Source organism: Trachurus trachurus (assembly GCF_905171665.1).
Source record: "Trachurus trachurus genome assembly, chromosome: 8".
In the NCBI taxonomy this organism is placed as follows: Eukaryota; Metazoa; Chordata; class Actinopteri; order Carangiformes; family Carangidae; genus Trachurus; species Trachurus trachurus.
The window spans coordinates 8,835,380-8,855,139 of NC_139905.1; the positions used below are offsets into that span (position 1 = coordinate 8,835,380).

Genomic DNA, 19,760 nt, shown 5'->3' on the forward strand with positions numbered 1-19,760 from the left:
AACGGCAGAAAAATTGCCAATGTCGCCTTATACACAGAAGATAAAAAGCAGGGAGGCTCCAGTGAACCCAGAACACAGTCCGCAGTCAAAATCTCTGCAACTTCCAGGATTTTATATTCTATTTGCATGGATGAATCATCTGCCCTGTACTGGAGGTAAGTCAGACATTTGAATTTACTCTATCTGCAAAATGACTGGAGCAAAGTATTTTATGTCTTGATGTGTGTGGACAGTGCGACATCTTCTGGCCAGAGTTTAAAATACCCACACAACACCAACACAAACGTGTGGGCATCACAAAATAAGCATCAGTCTAGATAAACTATGATTATATTTTATATTCTGAGTAAACATGAGTTGGTTTATTTATTGTAATGACTGAAAAGTCGCCTAATCCAAAACTGAATAGCTACTTCCCTTGGACATCCATATGTAGCTATACACGTATATGTTCGCTGTAATCAGAAGTTGATACCACTAGGTGGCACTCCATCAATGAACATTGAAGAAAGAGCAAAGCCACAGGTGGAGACCAAATGTATTATGATGGTCAACTATGAAGATTGTTTAACCTATAGTGGGGAGTAATTTTTAGTTAACATAATCAGATGGTTTCACAGGGAAACCACAAACCAGAACCCACCTCAAGCCAGAACCACATCTGCATGGCTCTACACAGCCAGCAAGAAATGGTAAATCATGCACACACCGCACTCCCATATGGATTTAGATATTGTGATGTGATGTTTACAGATAATTCTGAAGTTTATGTTCAGAAGTGCAAATCAACATTTTTAAATAATTAAAAATCTAGATGAGAGACAGTTGTACTTGTGGCAAAGATCTACTTAGTGATAAAAAAAAAAATAGAGTGATTAAAATCTGAGCAGATGTGGTGAGGGTACACAAAGACATTCAAAGATCAAGTGAATACAGAAAGCAGAAAACCCTCAAAGTTTCCACACAGTATGTGATTCCGTAGTTACAATTATAATTTTCACCTTTCCCCCCACATATTTCTACATATGAGTCTGTTTGGATAATGACAGTCCAACTTCTTAATATTCTGTTCACAGTATTTTCACTTGAAGCTGCGTGCACCCCAAAGCGAAGCGCACTTTCACCTGACTGAGACAATTATGGTAAGTGGAAATGGGTTTTTGATAAGAAATGTTAGTCAGTGCTGTATATTTTTAAGCGTTCCTTAAAATATCTTGGTTTGGATAATGGGAAGTTTATGAGATAAGATAAGGCTAGGCCTTCAAGCTGTCATCTCCCAACAACAACCTAAGCAAATGGTTAATAAGGTTAGTTTCTACATGCAATAGAAGATTAATAAATTTAGAAGAAGAAAAAAACACAGGTTTGCCTACAGTACCTAAGGCCTTCTATAAACTGAATTTAGTGCTTTTCAATACTTAAAAACCTGCAGATAAACAGTAATTTTTGGGACACATAAAAACAAATAAGGCAAAAATAATTTCATGAAACAACACTTTACAACAACAAAACTTAAACAGGCTTGCAGGGTCTTCTGGGGCAGTTGTGATTGGATTTGGACATAAATCAATTCATTTCATCAGTTCCACTTCGGTTGGGGCGGTTGATAGACAGGGGGAGGGGAGAAGGGAGCGTAGCGCGATCTGATTGGCTGGTTTACCTGTCCGTCGAAACGATCTCGCCTGTGATTGGCTGTCGTCCTTAAAGCCTCGGAAGTGTCATTTTTGGACTTCAGAGCAGCAAAAACTTCATCATATCTAACGGCGGCGGTTGCGGCGGTGGTGTGGCGGCGGCTTCGAGCTGATTCACGACTTTCAGGACGAAATGGCCACCAGAAAGCACTAAAACAGGTACGTTTGTCAACTTTCCTCCACATAGGAAGACGTTTTTCTTTCATTCCCCCCCCCCCCCCTGTTTTCTGTCGCGTGGTTTCCTTCTTCTTCCAAGACGAGTTTCATTGTCTTTTTGGCCACAAGCTAGTTTACAGTCCCCAAGATGTGTCTTGTAACGTTAGCGACAAGCTGCGTGAAGTTGATGCTAATGTCGTTGTTTCTTGTAACACGTAGCCTTTTATAACGTTACCAGCTCTTAACCACCACAAATCCACTCTTTAAATCTCATTTTGAGGTTTCCCTGGCAACTTTTTCCCCACTATAGTTCTTCGTCTGTTATTGTAATCATCCTCCTCTCTCTTCCACCAAAAAAGACGGTGCGCCCTGAACATGGCAGCAGCCAGTTGTGACATGTTGTGGATAAAAGTTTGTCCTTTCGTGGAAAAGTTTCTTCGCCGAATTTCTTAATATACATTGGTTATTTGTAAAAACTGCCATTTATATGATTATAATGTATATTGGGTTTCCTGACAGTGACGTCGACTTAAAAAATATCAGATTTCTCAATGTAGTTTGGGAGAAGTTGCCACCACACATGAGATAAATTGAAATTATCAGGACTAGAGCTTCTCCAAAGTTCCACAGCACGGAAATATGGTAAATTATGACTTGTTAATTATGTAATAATGCATTTTTAAAGCTATTTGCATTAGAGGGCATCCCCCAATCAATGCTGGTGGGCGGAGGGGTTAACTTGCTCTGCATAACTACAAACACGGAAGTTGTTGTGAGCGAGTTTGGACATGTCGGATTGCCTCCTGTTGTCTCGTTTTGTCAGAAGTCTGCTCTAATAATAATAATGATGTCGGTTTGCTCTTGACTGCCTTGCATAACTTTCCTGTTTGTCAGAGCATGTGCAGCGTGCCTGAAGGAGCTGCAGCTGTATGCATGACATACAGACAGTCTGTTGATATATGAGGCTTTAGGAATTGGGTCATAAAACCGGTTGGTATGCAAATAACCCATGGCATCAAAACAATGTGCAATCTGTGTTTTTATTTAAAGCTGCAATGATAACTATTTTGTCAGTAAAAACAAACAAAAAACAAACACAAAAATCACACATTTCCCCGGTTACAGCTCTTCAAATGTGATAATTTATGCTATTCTGTGTCATATGTGATTGAAAAACTGGATATCTCTGGGTTGTGAAGTGGTAATAAAACCAAGCATGACATCTTAAGACATCACCGTTGGCTTCATGATATGTTATAGACAAAACAATTAATCAAGATTGAGATTTTCAGGAGTTGTGTAAGGTTAGGGAGATGAAAACAGCATTTCATAAACTGCTAAGTCGTGCTTGTTGCTTGTAGGGAATTAAGGAGAAAACTGCAGATAAAACAGAATAAACAAGCAGACACAGATGGTAGTACAAGAAAACAAACTCTTTGTAATGTCATCTAGTGCTGGATTGTGACTGAAATATGCAAGACACAACATTTCTTACCACACGTCGTACAACACAATAGTAAGATTTCCCTCAGGCTGTGGCTGTCTCACCACAGTTTTAGGAAGCATCGTAAACAGTCTGGTCAACCTGTGAAAGCGGGACAGTGGGACATCTTCCCCTGCAGGTTGACCTAAATACTCTGAAAAGCACACTGCTGGTTATTGTGCGCGCCGGCTGCATGTTTATATCAAAAAGCCGAAAAAGAAATAAAAGGCAGAGAGAGGGAGATTTTATATTAGTTTATTTGCAGCTGCACCCATATCATAGGCTACACAAAGACAAGAGATTTTCTGTGTTGTAGTAAAAACTGGATTGACGTTTGCTTGGCTAGGCGCCCGGCGTCCACTTTAGTCTTTAGGAGGTTTTTGGGAGAGAAAGAGGGATTATAAACTACAGGATTAAAGAGACGGAGGGGAGCGCCAGGACCGGTTTTGGAGGCCGAAAAAGAAAAACTAAACCTCTGATGTGGGAATAGCTGTCATAGCTGCACTAATGGCTGCCGTTCTGGGGCATTTTTGTAAGCAGAAAGAAAGAAAGGAGTGTGTGAGAGGACGCATGACCAATGTTAGTGGTGGGAGTTGTTTATGTCAGTGTGTGTGAGTGAGTGCATGCCTGCATAATTGTTCAGCTCCACATTTCCATTCATGTGTGTTTAATTGCATGTGTTGGGCTTTTGTTTGGTGCAGTGTGGCTGCAACAGGAAAATCTGTTTACTCGTTCTCTCTGTGACAATTCATTTAGGAGATGATAGGAAAGGAGTTAACCTTCAATCAAATAATCAATCAGCTTTCAGTTCGATGTATGACAAGGACTAGATTGGAAGCAGGGAAACTGCAATAGTTCAGCTTCATTAAAGGGATCGATTGGCTATAGGTGAGCAGCTCCAGTCTTTGTGCTGAGTTAACAAAACTATCTCAATGTCTGACACAAAGCGATGAATCCAATCAACTATTTTGACAATCAATGAATTTTAACTTCACAGACAAAAAAACGACAGACAGCAATTTGGTTATAAGATTGTGAACCTGAGTGTTGCATTAATCTGGATAGACTTTATCGCTACTGATGTACTCAATTGATTTGATTCCGATTCACAAGGTCCCGGGATTTGACTTGATATTGATTTATTTAGAGATATTTCAGTTTTAACACCAATTTGCTTGGTTATGAAAGTGATTTTCACAAAACTAATGTTGCAAATTGTACAAACATGGAACTGTCTAACCTGGTGTATTATTAAAAATAATCATTTTTACATTAAATTGACCAAAAAAGCAGTTAAATTAATGCACATTTATTTCACATGACCCACTCCCGCATTAAAAGATCGATCTAAGGCTTTTCTGAATCGATATCAAATGAAGATCGATATGAATCCAGCCCTACTATTATATTACATTTGCAGTAGTGTAACATAAGATGCCAACCTGATCTGCACAGTGATACCTGTTCATACTGTATGATATGGCAGAAGCACGAGGCCTGTCAGAGAGACTTCCTCTTTAGATGCTGTAAAGGAAGCGAGGCCGACCACAGCGGGAGGCCACGTTGTGTCACTGCTTTCAACTCTGATGATGGAGCTCAGCAGTGAATTACACACCTGCTGTGTGATATAGCTACAGTTTAGTCCAACATTATATTATTGACTGATGTGTTGTTGCAGATGTTGTCACCAATTTGATGTGACTTCACCTTTTGAAAGGTGAATTATTTTAATGTCGGACGCTTTAAAGCATCATAGAGTTTGTCATAACACTCATATGTGGTCATATCACATATTTTTGTAATATGAATTATATTTATCACATAATCAAGTAGTGTAAAGAGCTGCTACAGTGAACATCCTTAGTAAGATTCGCTTAAAATAAACCTCGAGATGAAAAATTAAAAACAGCAATAGGATAAATCGATTAGTTCATAATGAGACTTGTCTGTATAGAGTTTTATGGCCTCTCGATTCTTTCCCTAAAATGTACTTCTGCCTGCGACAGGAAGACATTTAGGGTAGTGCAAAAGGAAATTTACTCGGTTTCGTTCTGTGTGCACAGGGGTTTCTTTCCATGCTGCTCTGAGTATGATCCTTAATAATATATTTCCACGCTATTCTTAATCTTTAATGAAAGTTTGCTTGCAGGAGCTGTTCCAGTATGATGTCGACTCGCAGCACTTTTTGTTTCAGCGTGCCGTGACGTTAATACTGACTTTAAAGTCGAGGGACCTGTTGTTTTAAAACCAGATGAGTTAACAGTAACATGTTGATGTTCCTTTGTTCTGTGCTATCAGTTTTCCCACATACACAGAGCTGTTAACATTAACAGGCAGCCAAAATAACCAGAAGCAGTTATTCTAGTGATCTTTGATAACACATGGTAAGGTCACAGGAAGGAGCCTATTAAACTGACTGTTTATTAGTCAGCAGCAATGCACCGTAAGCTATTTCTGCGCTGTATTTTTGCAAGGAAGGTTTGTGTTGAATGTGTCACAGATTGGCCGCACTGAGCACTCCTTATCCAAATTTTATTTAAAGGTCACTAACTGTACTCCCACAGTGCGTGCTGGGTACCGAAACCAAGTCGGCCATAAAAAGTAGTGCAGTTAACTGTCTGACTAGTTTGTCGCTGGTAGTTGTAGGAAGTGGTTTTCTTGTTGCCACACAGCTCTCAGTGAAAATGCCCGGCATGAAACGTTGCATCTTGTCATTTAACAAGTGGAGGATGCAGGTTATTAAACGTTTGGATTCACACATTAGCGATGCAAATGTCTGCGTATGTTAGAACTGATGAAATACGGTGATATTTTCTTTTCCATTATAGAAACCATTTGAATTTTAACCACTAATGTGATCGATGTACGCAATAAAATTAGAGTGAAATGGGAAGTTAAAGGACAAATTGAGTAAACACCAAATAATGATGTCATTTATAGCTGTTTTTTCACTCCAGAGAGCCAGAGAAAATCCAATGTACTTCCAATGTGCTTCACTGGAAGTTGTGCATAGCTCAAACTAAACATGTTGAACATACTTTAGTTCATGTAAAACTAAGTTTGGCCCATTTTCCCTTCATCAAAAGAACAGAATAACTCCCACGGTGGACTCCGGTGTTGCTGGTTTTATTATAAAGAGATAAAACTCGTCCTTATCTACACGATGGCAGCGACCTGCGCTTTGTTCACTGTTGCTGATGTTATTGCAGCTGCTGGAAACTCCTGCTCAGATGATGTCGATGTCGTGGGGAAGCACAGACGCTGTTGTACCAGCTTTATCAGTCCTGTTGCATGCCGGCGTTTGCATGAACGGGAGATAGTGAGCGACACCTGACACAGCTCTTTGCAGCTCAGAGTTAAATGAAATACATAAATTAGATTAAGACACGACAGATTTTCTCCTCTGGGAGGCAGATCTCCCAAATTTTTTTAGATTTTTCTTTGTTTTTGTATTCTCTGTTTGTATCGGTTTGCCTTCTTGTGGCTAGAATGTGTAAAAAATATATTCAAATGGTGTGAATCTGTGTGTTTTCTTTGGAAGGACAACACTTTACTCTGGTTTCAGGTCACCCTGCATCTTGGCTGTGTTTTGTAAATACTCCTCTCGTGTGTATGCGTGTGTGTTTGTGTTTGTTTCAGGAGGTGGGAGGATGTCTGTGGAGGTGGACGTGCTGCTGCAGGAGGCCAAAGAAAGCATCGAGGCGGCCCAGAACTACCGCAGTGAACTCCAGCAGCGCCTGCATGGCCTCAACCAGGGCCGCAAACAGGTACAGTACCACCACCACCTCAGTCTGTTGTTCACGCCCTGCAGCCGCTTACCTACGGATTAAAAAAACAGACTGAAAACCAGATCACACAGCTCAGCTCCACTGTTTGGTTGTTAAACTCTGGAGTCATGTTTCTGCTTCTCTTTATGCTCATATTTCTGCAGCCAGTGTTTTCCTCTCCACTTCGAGATAAGATGATTATTCCACCCCTTAGCGGCCATCTTTGTCTGTTTCAAATACACGTTTTCTCTCTCAAATAATCACAAGCACAGCCAGGGCGATATGAACTGTGTCAACTGACTCCCAGGAGACTATATTCTCCCTCTCTCTCGCTGCTATCTCTTCCTTCCTCCCGCTGTCTAGATTTACCCATCCAGCTGCTCACAGTAAACAATGCGGCCATTTCCTGTTGCTATGGACGGGGAAAAAGTCTTAGAGACGAGACGAAGGAGAAACACGAGGCTCCCGCTCGTTTTGATTGATTTAAATGCCATGAATTTAACATGTGAAATGATGTGTCAGGTTTGATGGCCATCATTCTGGGTGGGTCGAATCGAATGTTAAACATATCTCAAAATCAGACACAGTTTGTTTATTCGTCTAAATTACATTTCACACTAATTAAGTGGTTGATAAAAAGAAAAAACAAACAAGAATACGAATCGTTCCAGATTCTGGATGCCAAGTTTTTGAGTGTTTGTTTTTGATACGTGGAGCAGCAGGCGTGTTTTTTTGGTCGGCATCCAAAATTACTGAGGCCTTATTAGTCACTTTGTTTAAATAAATCTGCCAGCGACAAGTCTTGAAGTCGGTCCAGCAGGATGACACAGTGGGAAAAAAGGAGAATGTGAGAAGCAGACGTCCTCCTCCTCCTCCTCCTTCTCCTCCTCCTCCTCCTCCTCCTCCTCCTCCTCCTCCTCCTCCTCCTTCTGAAGGGAAAAGAGAAAGAAGTCATCCTCTCTCTCTCTCTCTCCCTCCGAGACACATTCACCACTGAGTCATGTGAATCTACGCCCAGCGACTTAGTTCAGCATAAAGACTATAAACAGCTCACGAAATCCTGACTCATGAACACAAATGATCAAACATGACCTGTTTGTTTGTTTGTTTGAATCATCCAGATAGAAAAAGGTTTTCAGGTGCAGTGATTCCCCAGAGTATCATCATCATCACTGCGTCCACCAGAAATCAGTGTAGTTCAGTTGTATTTCAACACGTATACCAGACACAAAAACAGGCTAATGGGATTTCTTGGTTTCCCTCATCGAACTCATCAAATACACAATCCAACAACTCCAAAATGCTCTGGTGAACAAGTTGTGACCTGCACATTCACCACGCTATGAGATAATAATGGAATGTTACGAGACAGAGTTGTTTTAGAGGTAAATGCAGAGACTGCTTGCTGAAAAACTGCCCTCAACAGGAATGCGCATCAGCTGTTTTGCATGAATTTTCCTCTAAAACAACTCTATCTCGTAACGTTCTGTTATTATCTCATAGCGTGGTGAATGTGCAGGTCACAACTTGTTCACCAGAGCGTTTTGGAGTTGTTGGATTGTGTATTTGATTAGTTTGATGAGGGAAACCAAGAAATCCCATTAGCCTCCGTAGCATAGCTCTGAGCAGCTCACGGCTCTGCTCCGCCGTTCTAAAAATAGCTTGCACCGACAATTAAAGGTAACGAACCTACTGCTATGAATATAGGGATTATGGCAATGGGCCAAAATGTTGAACTATCCCTTCAATTTCATATTTATTCCATCCATGGAGTACATGCATAAATTACATCATATGTTAACTTTTTGTTTGTTTGTTTTTCTTTATCTACATAACACCATATATGGAAAGAGGCAGGAAGAAGAAAAACTTATGCTACAGTACCTGCCCCTTTCTATAGTTATAATCACATTAGCTTTGATACCATACCAAGCATTAACACCAATACCACACATTATTTCAGAGAATTAAGGGGTGTCCCAATTCGGAGGGGTTGACTTTCTACCCCTACCCCTTGTAGCTCCGTTTCGAGGGGCGAGGGGCAAGGGGTAGGGGAAGGGGTAGGGGTAAAAAAGAGAAATGGGATTGGGCCTTAAAGATGAGGAAACATATTAAACTTACATAAAAACTCCTGCCAGGTCTCTAACTCACTCTATTTGGTCTCAAAGTGACATTTAAGGATGCATCTGGCAGATAAAAACTTACTCCACACACTACCTGCTCCGCCAGAGACCAGCTGCTGCTGCTGGTGAAGTGGTCCAACATTTAGCAGCTGTGAAGCCAGATGTTTCCCTCAGGAGTAGGCGGAGACCCAAAAGAAAAACAAAAAACAGTTCAAGTGAGGGAATATGAGACGTTGGATTCATCAGGTGGACACAAACATGGCTGCAAATGCTTCTTCATAGCAGCTGGGTGTGTGGATAAACAGCTGAAAATCATCCAGTTTTCCCAATTTCCTGCCATATTCACTTTTGTATGGAAAAATAAAATATGAAATACAGTGAAAAGGACTCAAGTCTCACACACAATAAGTTTGTATGTGTGTGTGTGTTAGACACTCACCTCCCAATCCTAGCTGCTCATAATATGATGAGGTGAGGTCCCTTTCCCATAACCCCCCTCTTTCCCACAGCAGCGATGGCTCACCACCAGATTATAGGAATCCAGGAAGCGTTACACACACCGCAGATAAACACACAGAGTAGCACACACAATGAGAATAAGAAAGCAGATACCAGAGTGTGTGTGTGTTTGAAAAGCGAGACAATACTATCAGTGCAACATCTTTGTAAAAGCTGCGTCAGATCGTCTCCTCCCGTGTTTTGACAAATTATCTGATGATTTCTGGTTCTATTCTGAGTTGGACTTTTATTTTTACTAACCAACCCCAAAATATTGATGGTTGGTCGCCTGTGTGTGTGTGTGGTGCTGATAGTCGCCAGGAAGTGGTGCTGCATGCATTGACGGCAGTGGAAAAATGTCCTGTGTGCACGTGTGTGTGTGTGTGTGTTGCAGACAGTGTAAGTTCACTGTGTATTTTGGCCCAAAAAAAAAAAAACCTGGCGTGTGTTTTCCATTCTGGTCGTCATGTTGTGTCTGTTTTATCAGTGCAGCAGTTGTCAATCAGCCTTCCGTTTCCTGCCGTCTCTCTGCAGCCCTCTCTCTCTCTATATATGTATTCATTGTGAAATCCTCAGTGTGTGTCCATATGTGTCTATGTGTGTGTTTGTGTTTAAAAGTGCTTTGGAAAGAGGAACTGAAACACAGCTTCTCTCTCTCTCTCTCTGGTGACAAACCAGCGAGCTTCCTGAGAAGCTTGTTGTCGGTGAGGCTGCCGCTGCCACTGCCCCGTCCCTCCAGTCACAGCTCTGCATCTGCATCTGCAAATCCACGGCGGTGCAAACATCCTGAAATCTAAAAAATCCATGTGGACTCGACTGTTTACACACTGCAGACATGCTCCACACAACTAAACTGGATGCTTATTCATCCGCCGTGTATTCCTCATCTTTGGTTGCACACACTGTTTATTTTTCTGTGTTGTTTGATGTTGTGAAGTCGTGGTTCTTCTCATTTTGAGGATGTTGACAAGCAAGCAAACCATGAATGACCTTAGTGGTAGTATCGTAGTATTTGTAGTCTTGTCTGCGTGTCCTAAGGTTGATAAATAGTCCCCAGTCTTCCCTCCACTTCCTCCTCCTGCTGCTGCTCTTCCAGCTGTTTTTCAGAAAAGCTTGAGCCGTTCTTAAAGATTACAGCTCACCACCACTATGTAATTTAAAGATGTACAGACCAGAAACACATACAGGCACCAGGTGGCCAGAAACACCACTTCAAATGGTTGATTGATGATCACAAACATTAAAATAGCTGAACATCCATCACATGTTTGTAAATCCTGTGACTGTCGTGGCCGCCAGTTCGTCTGAAGAGAGACTCTGACTCAAAGCTAAAGGAATGATGATTACCACAATATTGACCTGTCGGTGCCTAAGATGTGACCTGGAGCTGCCACACACACATCAGTTATTAGTTAGATTAGTTATTAGTTAGTCTGCTCTGATGATTGATTCAATTGATCAATCATTAACTTATTTCCTTGGCAAAAACTGTGAATGTTGCTGCTTTTCTCTGCATCTAATCAATGGAAGTTCATTATTTCACCTCTTTAAGTGACTGTTTGTTTGAGCATCCGGTGTTTGTGTTTGATATTAAGTCATGGGATGCCAGCCAGGTCTCTCTCCTGACAACTTCAGAGTGATTTATTTAGTCAGTCACGTGTCACTTTGTTTGACTTTTTATACTTAAAGCCTCTGTACGGAGCTTTTAACTGGATATGCAAAAGTCTCTGGTTTCTGCTGATGTGTCTCTGTTACCTACAACAGCAAATGAGCCCATCAGTGTGAAGATACGCTATTTCTAAGTAGTCTAATTCTACAGTATACCTCTGGAAGGCATGGTCGGGTCGGACCACTGACGTAACGATACGAATAGATACATTACGCTGCAAAAAAAAAAAGAAGCAAGTCCTGTCTTCTTCTTTCGTCTTTCCAAAACAAATCTACACGCGCCGGCCAGACAATGTCTTCATGACAGTGGTAAATGCAGTCTTCATTCCGGCAAAACACCACCGCTTTCGTCCACATGGGCTGCCAAAATCAACACTAAATGTACAGGGGCTTTAAACCAGGAACCACAATCAACACACAAGAATCAGTGATTCAAAGCAAAACGTCTTTGAATGTTGCTGCTTTTCTCTGTATCAAATCATTGTAAGTTCATTATTTCTGAGTATTGGACTGTTGGTCACAGAAATATTAAGATTCTGGGAATTTTTGAAGGTTATTATTTTTCAGTTCCTGACTTTTAATAAACTACACAATGAATTGATTGATTAAGAATGTAATGAGCAGATTATAATCAAGTTGTCTAGTTTTAAATTGCATCGACAAACACTCTCAGTGATGCTTTTGCAAGATTTAACTGCAATAACATCATACAATCAGGTCACCTCACCTGTTCTGCCCCCCCTCCTCTCTCCTCTGCGCTGCAGGTGCGGGGCAGCTCCGGTCAGGCCCGTGAGGCCCTGCGGAGGCACTTCACGGAGCTGCAGGCGGCGGCTACTCGGCTGCTGACGGAGCGACTGACCTCACTGCTGGCCGAGGTGGACGCCATCGAGGCCGACAGCGTCAAACCTCTGGATGACTGTCAGAGCCTCATCGAGCACGGGGTGGGCCAGGCCGACGAGCTGCTGAGAGAGGGTGGGTCCGCTGAAACATCTGCAACATCTGCAGAAGTTACGTCTAGTTTTTGAAAGATGTGCATGTTGCTCTCATCTTTAATGCTGTTTCATACACAGTGACAGTTTCATACTTACGTAACTGAAATACAGACAGTTTCAGGATCCTGAGTCAGACAGACAAAACAAGAGTAGAAAATAGATTTATAGAAAAAAAAAATCTGCATAGTTGGGATCAGTTCCAATCAGATAAAAAGGAGAGTGTGGTAAATATAGCCTCTCTGTGTGTCTCTCTGTGTCTCCAGGGGAAGCTGCTCTGCGCTGCGGTCTCGGGGAGAAGGAGGACAAACTGGGCAGTTTCACCAAGAAGGCCATGCACATCCAACTGGACAGGTAGGACACACGGACATTCAGACACTGTTTATGACCTCATCTTCAGTGAGGGGAATAACGGCGTTATAAATAAAACAGCGTGATTCAATTCAATTCATTTTTTATTTCAGACCCAAGGGGATCCATATCATAATAAAAAAACACAATAAAAAAAGACAAACAGCGCTGCTTTTTTTCAGTAACGAGTAATCAAAAAAGTTGCTGTTTCCCCGTTATAACAGCGTTACCGTTACTGACAATAAAATGCGCCGTTGCTTGACTCAAGACGTCTCGTCAAAAAATAATACACCCATTTAAGGCAAGGCAGCTTTATTTATATAGCACATTTCATACCAAAGGGGAACTCAATGTGCTTTACATAAAAACAAAACATTTAACTGTAAGAATTGGAAATGGAAAAAACATTAATTATAAAAATATGAATTATAAAACAAAAATTTTAAGAAAAAAAGAATAAAAGAAAAAGAGAGAGAGAGGGAAAAAAAGTGTTTTTAATGTATTTAAGTGTTTGGTATAAATTTTTTCAGTCCATCAACTATTCTGAAAAAAGCTGTTTATCTGGAACCAACCAACTCGTTGGTTAGGGGGTTGAGGGGGGAGTCCAAGTAATTTGACATATTTGATTTGCATTTTCAGTAACTTTTCCTGGTAATTAGTTACTTTTATAATGAATTAACTCAGTTACTAACTCACAACAACTTTTAAAAGTAACGTGGCCAACACTGCTCACCTTACACAGTAGCACCAGTTTCTTTATATCATCAGTTTGCAGGTAGCTACATTAGTTTGTTCTAACGGGCTCTGTGTGTGTTGTCCAGTCTACCAGAGGTACCAGCGTTGGTGGACGTGCCGTGTGTCTCGGCCCAGCTGGACGACTCCCTGCTGGGGGTCCTGAGGGACCGGGTGTCCCGCCACGGCTCCGTCTCCTCCCACCCGCCCGTCCAGATCGAGGAGCTGCAGGAGAGACCGGGTGGTATCCTGGTCCGCTGGTGTAAGGTCAGCAAGGGCACGGGGGGACTAATATAAAAGATGTTGAAGGGATAGTTCAACATTTTGGCAAATTGGCCCATTGCCATAATCTCTATAGTTTTAGGAGTAGGTTCATTACCTTTAATTGTTGGTGCAAGCTATTTTAGAACGGCGGAGCAGAGCCGTGAGCCGCTCAGAGCTACGCTACGGAGGCTCATGGGATTTCTTGGTTTCCCTCATCAAACTCATCAAATACACAATCCAACAACTCCACAACGCTCTGGTGGACAAGTTGTGACCTGCACATTCACCATGCTCCCCAACGGGAATGCACATCAGCGCTTTTGCATGAATTTAAACAATTCTGTCTCGTAACGTCCCGTTATTATTTCATAGCGTGGTGAATGTGCAGGTCACAACTTGTCCACCAGAGCGTTTTGGAGTTGTTGGATTGTGTATTCGATGAGTTTGATGAGGGAAACCAAGAAATCCCATTAGCCTCCGTGCAGCTCACGGCTCTGCTCCGCCGTTCTAAAAATAGCTTGCACCGACAATAAAGGCAACGAACCTACTCCTAAAATTATAGGGATTATGGCAATGGGCCAGTTTGCCAAAATGTTGAACTATCCCTTTAACGTTCATGCTGAATATTTAAGTACATGTGAAGGACTTAACGTAACGTTGTTGTTCATGTGTGCGTCAGGTGGACGAGGACTTTGCGGCAGCAGATTACAGGCTGCAGTACCGGAAGTCCGGCAGCGGGGGGAGCCAGTACGAGGACGCCTACATAGGACGGGAGTCTGAGTTTCTGGTCCTCCACATGGACCCTCACACAGATTACCTGTTCAGGGTGTGCGCCCGCGGGGAGGGCCGCACCGAGTGGAGCCCGTGGAGCATCCCTCAGACAGGATACACCACGCTCGCACCGCACGGTGGGTAAACAGCTCCTACATGAGCCATACAGAGTTTAAAACATTGATCCCTCCCCAGTTCCCCCTGTAATATTAAAACTCTAAGACCACTTCTCAAAAATAAATAATAGAAATAGTGGAAAACAGTAGTGAAATGTGGCAACACCTCAAAGTTTGGTGTCAAGATCGATGCGTTTCCTGCCGTAGTCTCATAGTGAAAGTCTCAGTGAGCTGAAGCAGCAGGAAGTGATCACTTTGAATCTACACACATCTTTGGAAATGAACAAGTTGCCATTCACCTGAAATGCATCAGCAGCTGCTTTACACTTTGATCACACTCACTGATTGTGGTTTTATTTGTCCAGGTTCTCTGCTGTAGCTTCCATTCACATGCTCACAGTTGATTTGAACCTATAAAAAACTAACTTTGTTGTAATATAACTACTTTATTATGACCACTTGTTATTAAATGTTTCAGACACAACACAAAGGAGGCTAAACAGACTCATACGGGAATGTACAATAGTTTTAGGGGTTGAATTTCCAAATCCTCAAGACTAAATTTGCAAATTTACGATGTGTGGGAGTTTTGTATCAAGGAAGAAAACATGTCTCCACTTTGCAAGTCTGGACAGATGTGAGTTGTTTTGCATTAAAAGATTTGTATCTCTTTCAGCCTCTCATCTGAATTCAGCAATAAGGAAATACTTGTTATTTTCACCCAGAGTCACCAGATCATTGTGGTGTCTGTGCTCCTCCAACCATGCAAAGTGTAGAGATGTGTTTTCTGTCTTGATTTAAAGAAAAACTCCCCCCATGAATTAGATTTTTATCTTGCAAATTTGAGACTTTATACTTTTAGAGAACATCCACGTTTGTTTCTCATAAATTTGTGACTTCAAACTTCAAAGTTTTGAGACGTATGAGAGAAATATTCTGTTGTAAATACAAAGACAAACACCCATTAAACCATGATCGTTAACGTGTGTGTGTGTGTGTGTGTTTGTGGTTGTGACAGAGTGGTGTCCGGGCACCGACGGCTACATCCTGAGCAGCAGGAGAAACATCGCCCTGCGTAACGACTCCTCCCAGTCGCGCTGCCCCATCCTCTACTCCAACGCACCCACCTACTTCTGTGGCCAGACACTGACCTTCAAGTACGCACACACACACACACACACACACACACACACACACACACACACACACACACACACACACACACACACACTTATTTAGGCCTCATTCTCGCAGGTTTCTATATCTGAAACAAACCTGTACATCGGTGCGTGTGACGTCTCCACTTCTATTCACAGTAGTTGTGCGTCCGGTGTTGTGTGTTTGCAGGATCTCTGCAGCCGGTCCCATGGATCGGAGGGACTGTCTGGGTGTGTGCGTGGACAGCGAGAGGGGGGCGGAGTCGCTGCAGAGGGACCAGTCCGTCTGCATCTCCACCAACGGTAACTAATGCCGACACAGAGAGGCCAGATGTTCACGTCACATCTGTATCTGGAGAAGGAAATCTGATCCACCTGCTTTTATTAACGTGTGCTGCTGCTGCTCTCATTGTGATCTTATCTCCATTTGTAAACACACACAGTATCAAGTTTATCTGATAAAATTAAAACTAACAACTTTTAACTAACAACTTGTGGAGACACAGGTGCATCATGGAAGAGTTTATCAGTAGGTGGGTTTACATGGACAGTTTTAAACGGTTTCAAATAGGTTTGGTTTAAATCAATCTGTTTGCAGCTGCGAGTGATTGCATTACTATGGTTATAACAATATTGATTGTGCCAAAAACAAAACAGAAACATGGAAATACATCGTTTGTTGAGCACAGTCTTTGCCGTTATAATATTTCTCTTTATTAAACAGCAGTGCGACATATGCTTACGTTTTAAAATCCAGCAGCGGGAGAAGAAGACAGAGCCTTTTGGCGTCGGGAGTGCGTATGCAATATGTTGATCTTTTAGTTTGTCCAGTAGTAAATAGGTTTCTCTTGAACTCCATCTCGGGGCGGTGGATTTCTTGCTCGACATTTTCGCTTGAGTGGCAGCCAGGTGCGGCTCGTGCATGCTCAAGCGTGCATGCGTGCATTAGTACGTCAAGTCCTGAGCATGCACAGAACGAACGCAGCCAGAAATCAACTCGTTTCAAGGTTTACATGACAGACAGACAGAGCGCTTTTAGAAAAGGTCTAAATGACCCCCTTCAAACCAGTTGGAATTTCAATCGGTTCGGGGTAATTGAGACAGTTTGAGGTGTTTATACTAAGTATTTTCAATCGGTTTGGTCTCCCAAACCTATTTGAAGCCGTTTGTAAACCCACCTAATGTCAGTAATTCAATCTAAAAAAGGGAAACTAATGCATTATATTGATCCATTAGACACAGAATGAAACATTTCATGCCTTTATTTATTGAATTTCTTTTATTTGTAATGATTATGGCTTACATTTAATTAGGACCTAATGTTCAGTATCTCAAAAATTTGAATATTACGAAAGACAAGTTTAAAAAAAAGCATTTTCAATATGGAAATGTTGGCCTTCTGTAAAGTATATCCATTTATATGCATTCAATACTTAAAGGAAATGTACTTTTCCTTGATATTCTAGTTTATTGAGACTCACCTGTACATGGTTTACACCTTATCCATTTTTTATTATTTGAATACGTGACGTTTCCTCTCCTCTCCGCTCAGGTGCTGTGTTTGTGAACGGTAAAGAGATGACCAACCAGCTGCCGGGCATCATCATGGGCTCGGCCGTGACCTTCGACATGGAGGTGGTCAACCTGTTCCCCGTCAGCAACAACAACCTGAGCGAGGGCGGCAACTTCAAGCTGCGCGTGACGATCGGCTCGGGGAGCCGCGAGGTGGTGTTCGACTGGCTGGTGGACCAGGCCGTGGACTGCCTCTTCTTCGGCTGCTCCTTCGTCCACTCCGGCTGGAAAGTGCTGGTGTTCTGAGTCCAGGAGCTCCTCCTCACTCTCGCTCCGTCTTCTGCAGCGTAATCTGTTTTTTTTCCTAGTCGTTTCTCTTTCTTTTTTCTTTTTTTTAAAGGGATAGTTCACCCAAAATTGAGATTTCACTCATTATCTACTCACCCTCATGTCGACTAAGGGCTGGGAGAAGTTTCAGAGTCCTCCGTGGCTTCTCTGAGTTACAGGGGGTCTCGGCGTCGCAGTGCATGTCCATATAACGGTTGCAAATGGATACCAAGTGTCTTCGTAACAAAAAGACACACCAAAAAATTTGGACGAACCAGGAAGAGGAGCTTCGAGAAGCTTCCGCTACAAAACAAGCTTGAAATATAGACTTATTTAATTTTTTCGGGACAATTTCGCATTTCGGGGCTTCAATACAAGACGGACATTACATACGAGCAGCATGGAGGTATTTGGATGTTTTATGGTGTGTCTTTTTGTTACGAAGACAGTTGGTATCCATTTGCAACCGTTATATTGACATGCACTGCTACGCCGAGACCCCCTGTAACTCAGTAACTAAATTTCAATTTTGGGTGAACTATCCCTTTAATAGGTTTTTTTTTTTTTTTTTTTTTAACACCCGGGGCACGTACAGGAGGAAAAAGGAAAATCTGGTCATTTCTTCCCAGAATTTCAACAACGGCTAACCTTCAGTGGTATTGCTCCTCCTCAGTAATTATATTACCCCTGCAGCCTGGAAATCCATGCAAATTCCAAGCATGGAAAATTCCTGGAATGAAAACTGAGCTGCAGCTTCACTGCATCATGACGACGACAAAGCAGCAGCTGTGAGAGAAGAAGGAGAACTTCAGTTGTGTTTAATGTTTGTTTGCTGTTGTTCCTTTTGGCCCGTGAGCTGAGCTGCTCCAGTGTTTACGTGCACTCGCTGTAAAATGATCCGTCACTTGTTGATAAAAAAAACCAAGAAGCTGCATCGGTGAAACCAGGTTTTTTGTTCTTGTTCTGCTTCCTCTCACTTGTTTTTTTTTTAAATTTTTTTCTGTGACTGGGAGCGTCTCTGCCTCTCAGAGACACAAACCATCTGATCCATCCTCTCTTTTCCAGACTCTTTAGTTGAAACCGATCCGAACCGTCGGTCCTCATCCAGCTCAGCTCAGCTCAGCTCAGTCGTCCACCAGCTGTGTTTTGCACGGTTGATTTCTTAGCTTTTTTTAGTTTTTCTTTTGGATTCCCGGGCTTTGGCCATTGTTTACATCTTTTTTTTTTTTTCATCTATGCATCGTCTTCAGTGTCTCACACTCTTCCACCGAGATGAGAACTGTGTTGAAAACGGGAGCAGACTGATCACAATCTGCTGCTGCCTCCTGTAAAAGGTTTAAACTGCTAAACCTCCTTTCATTGTCGTTGTTGTTGGTATTATTATTAATATTAGTGTATTTTAACAGAAAAAGTCACTGTGAAAGTCGCACTCTCCTCTTTGTCTTTTTACTTTTTTTTGCCTTAGCTCACGTTTAAAGGGACAGTTCACCAAAAACAAACCTCTGTGAAGATGGTTCAATCATGTGCTTTCCGGTAATACAACAAACAATAGCAGCAACTACTTTTGTCTTAAAACTGTCTCTCTTTAAAACTTCACTTTCTACAATAAAAACCTCAAGTATTTAAAAGACTTGCATTTCATTCACAAAAATCCTCAATATTTTTTCTCCTTCCTCTTCTTTTCTCCATCCATCAGTTCAAAAATCTTTTTAATTTTTGCTTAAACAGTGACAGATAACATTTAATCTACAGGTAAATCCTTCCACCCATATAACTACTAATTCAGCTCCAGGTTAAATTAATCAAACTATCACCAATCTTTGTCTTATAGAGTTTTCAAAGGTAAACTGTGAACTGAACTGAAACACTGCAATGGAAAGTTTCTCATATTTTCCTTTATTTTCTTTTCAGAGTTTTATACTTAAAGTTAGTTAGTTTTTTTTTTCTTTCTCACACACCTGAACCAATGAGACGCCGCCTCATAGCTGTTTGGAAAGAGGCAAATGAAGCAGGTTTGGACTGGACTGTTGACAGACAGGGAGCGCTTCAGGCTTGTTTTTGGTTGAACTGTTGTTGCCTTGAACTAATCAAGCTGTTACTTTTTTTTTTTTTTTTTTTTTTTTTTAACTCTGTAGCTTTTTGTTTAGCATTGACA

General features: G+C 41.7%; 1 protein-coding gene across 1 annotated transcript; it reads left to right on the forward strand.

Moving 5' to 3' along the window:
- Positions 1 to 1,773: 1,773 nt before the first annotated feature.
- Positions 1,774 to 17,861, forward strand: crlf3 (cytokine receptor-like factor 3). Its single transcript, XM_083976734.1, has 9 exons — positions 1,774 to 1,850; positions 6,970 to 7,097; positions 12,151 to 12,358; positions 12,642 to 12,729; positions 13,548 to 13,725; positions 14,402 to 14,630; positions 15,628 to 15,766; positions 15,957 to 16,069; positions 17,319 to 17,861. The coding sequence occupies exons 2-9, from the start codon at positions 6,981 to 6,983 to the stop codon at positions 17,582 to 17,584; spliced, it is 1,338 nt and encodes a 445-aa protein (XP_083832860.1). The 5' UTR covers positions 1,774 to 1,850; positions 6,970 to 6,980; the 3' UTR covers positions 17,585 to 17,861.
- Positions 17,862 to 19,760: the final 1,899 nt, after the last annotated feature.

What these genes read in the sequence shown, in the direction of transcription:
- crlf3 (XM_083976734.1), top strand. Translation starts at nt 6,981, where the DNA reads ATGTCTGTGGAGGTGGACGTGCTGCTGCAGGAGGCCAAAGAAAGCATC. An exon ending in TCCTGGTCCGCTGGTGTAAG is followed by an intron (nt 13,726 to 14,401) that starts GTCAGCAAGGGC and finishes TGTGTGCGTCAG; the next exon opens with GTGGACGAGGACTTTGCGGC. An exon ending in GGCCAGACACTGACCTTCAA is followed by an intron (nt 15,767 to 15,956) that starts GTACGCACACAC and finishes GTGTGTTTGCAG; the next exon opens with GATCTCTGCAGCCGGTCCCA.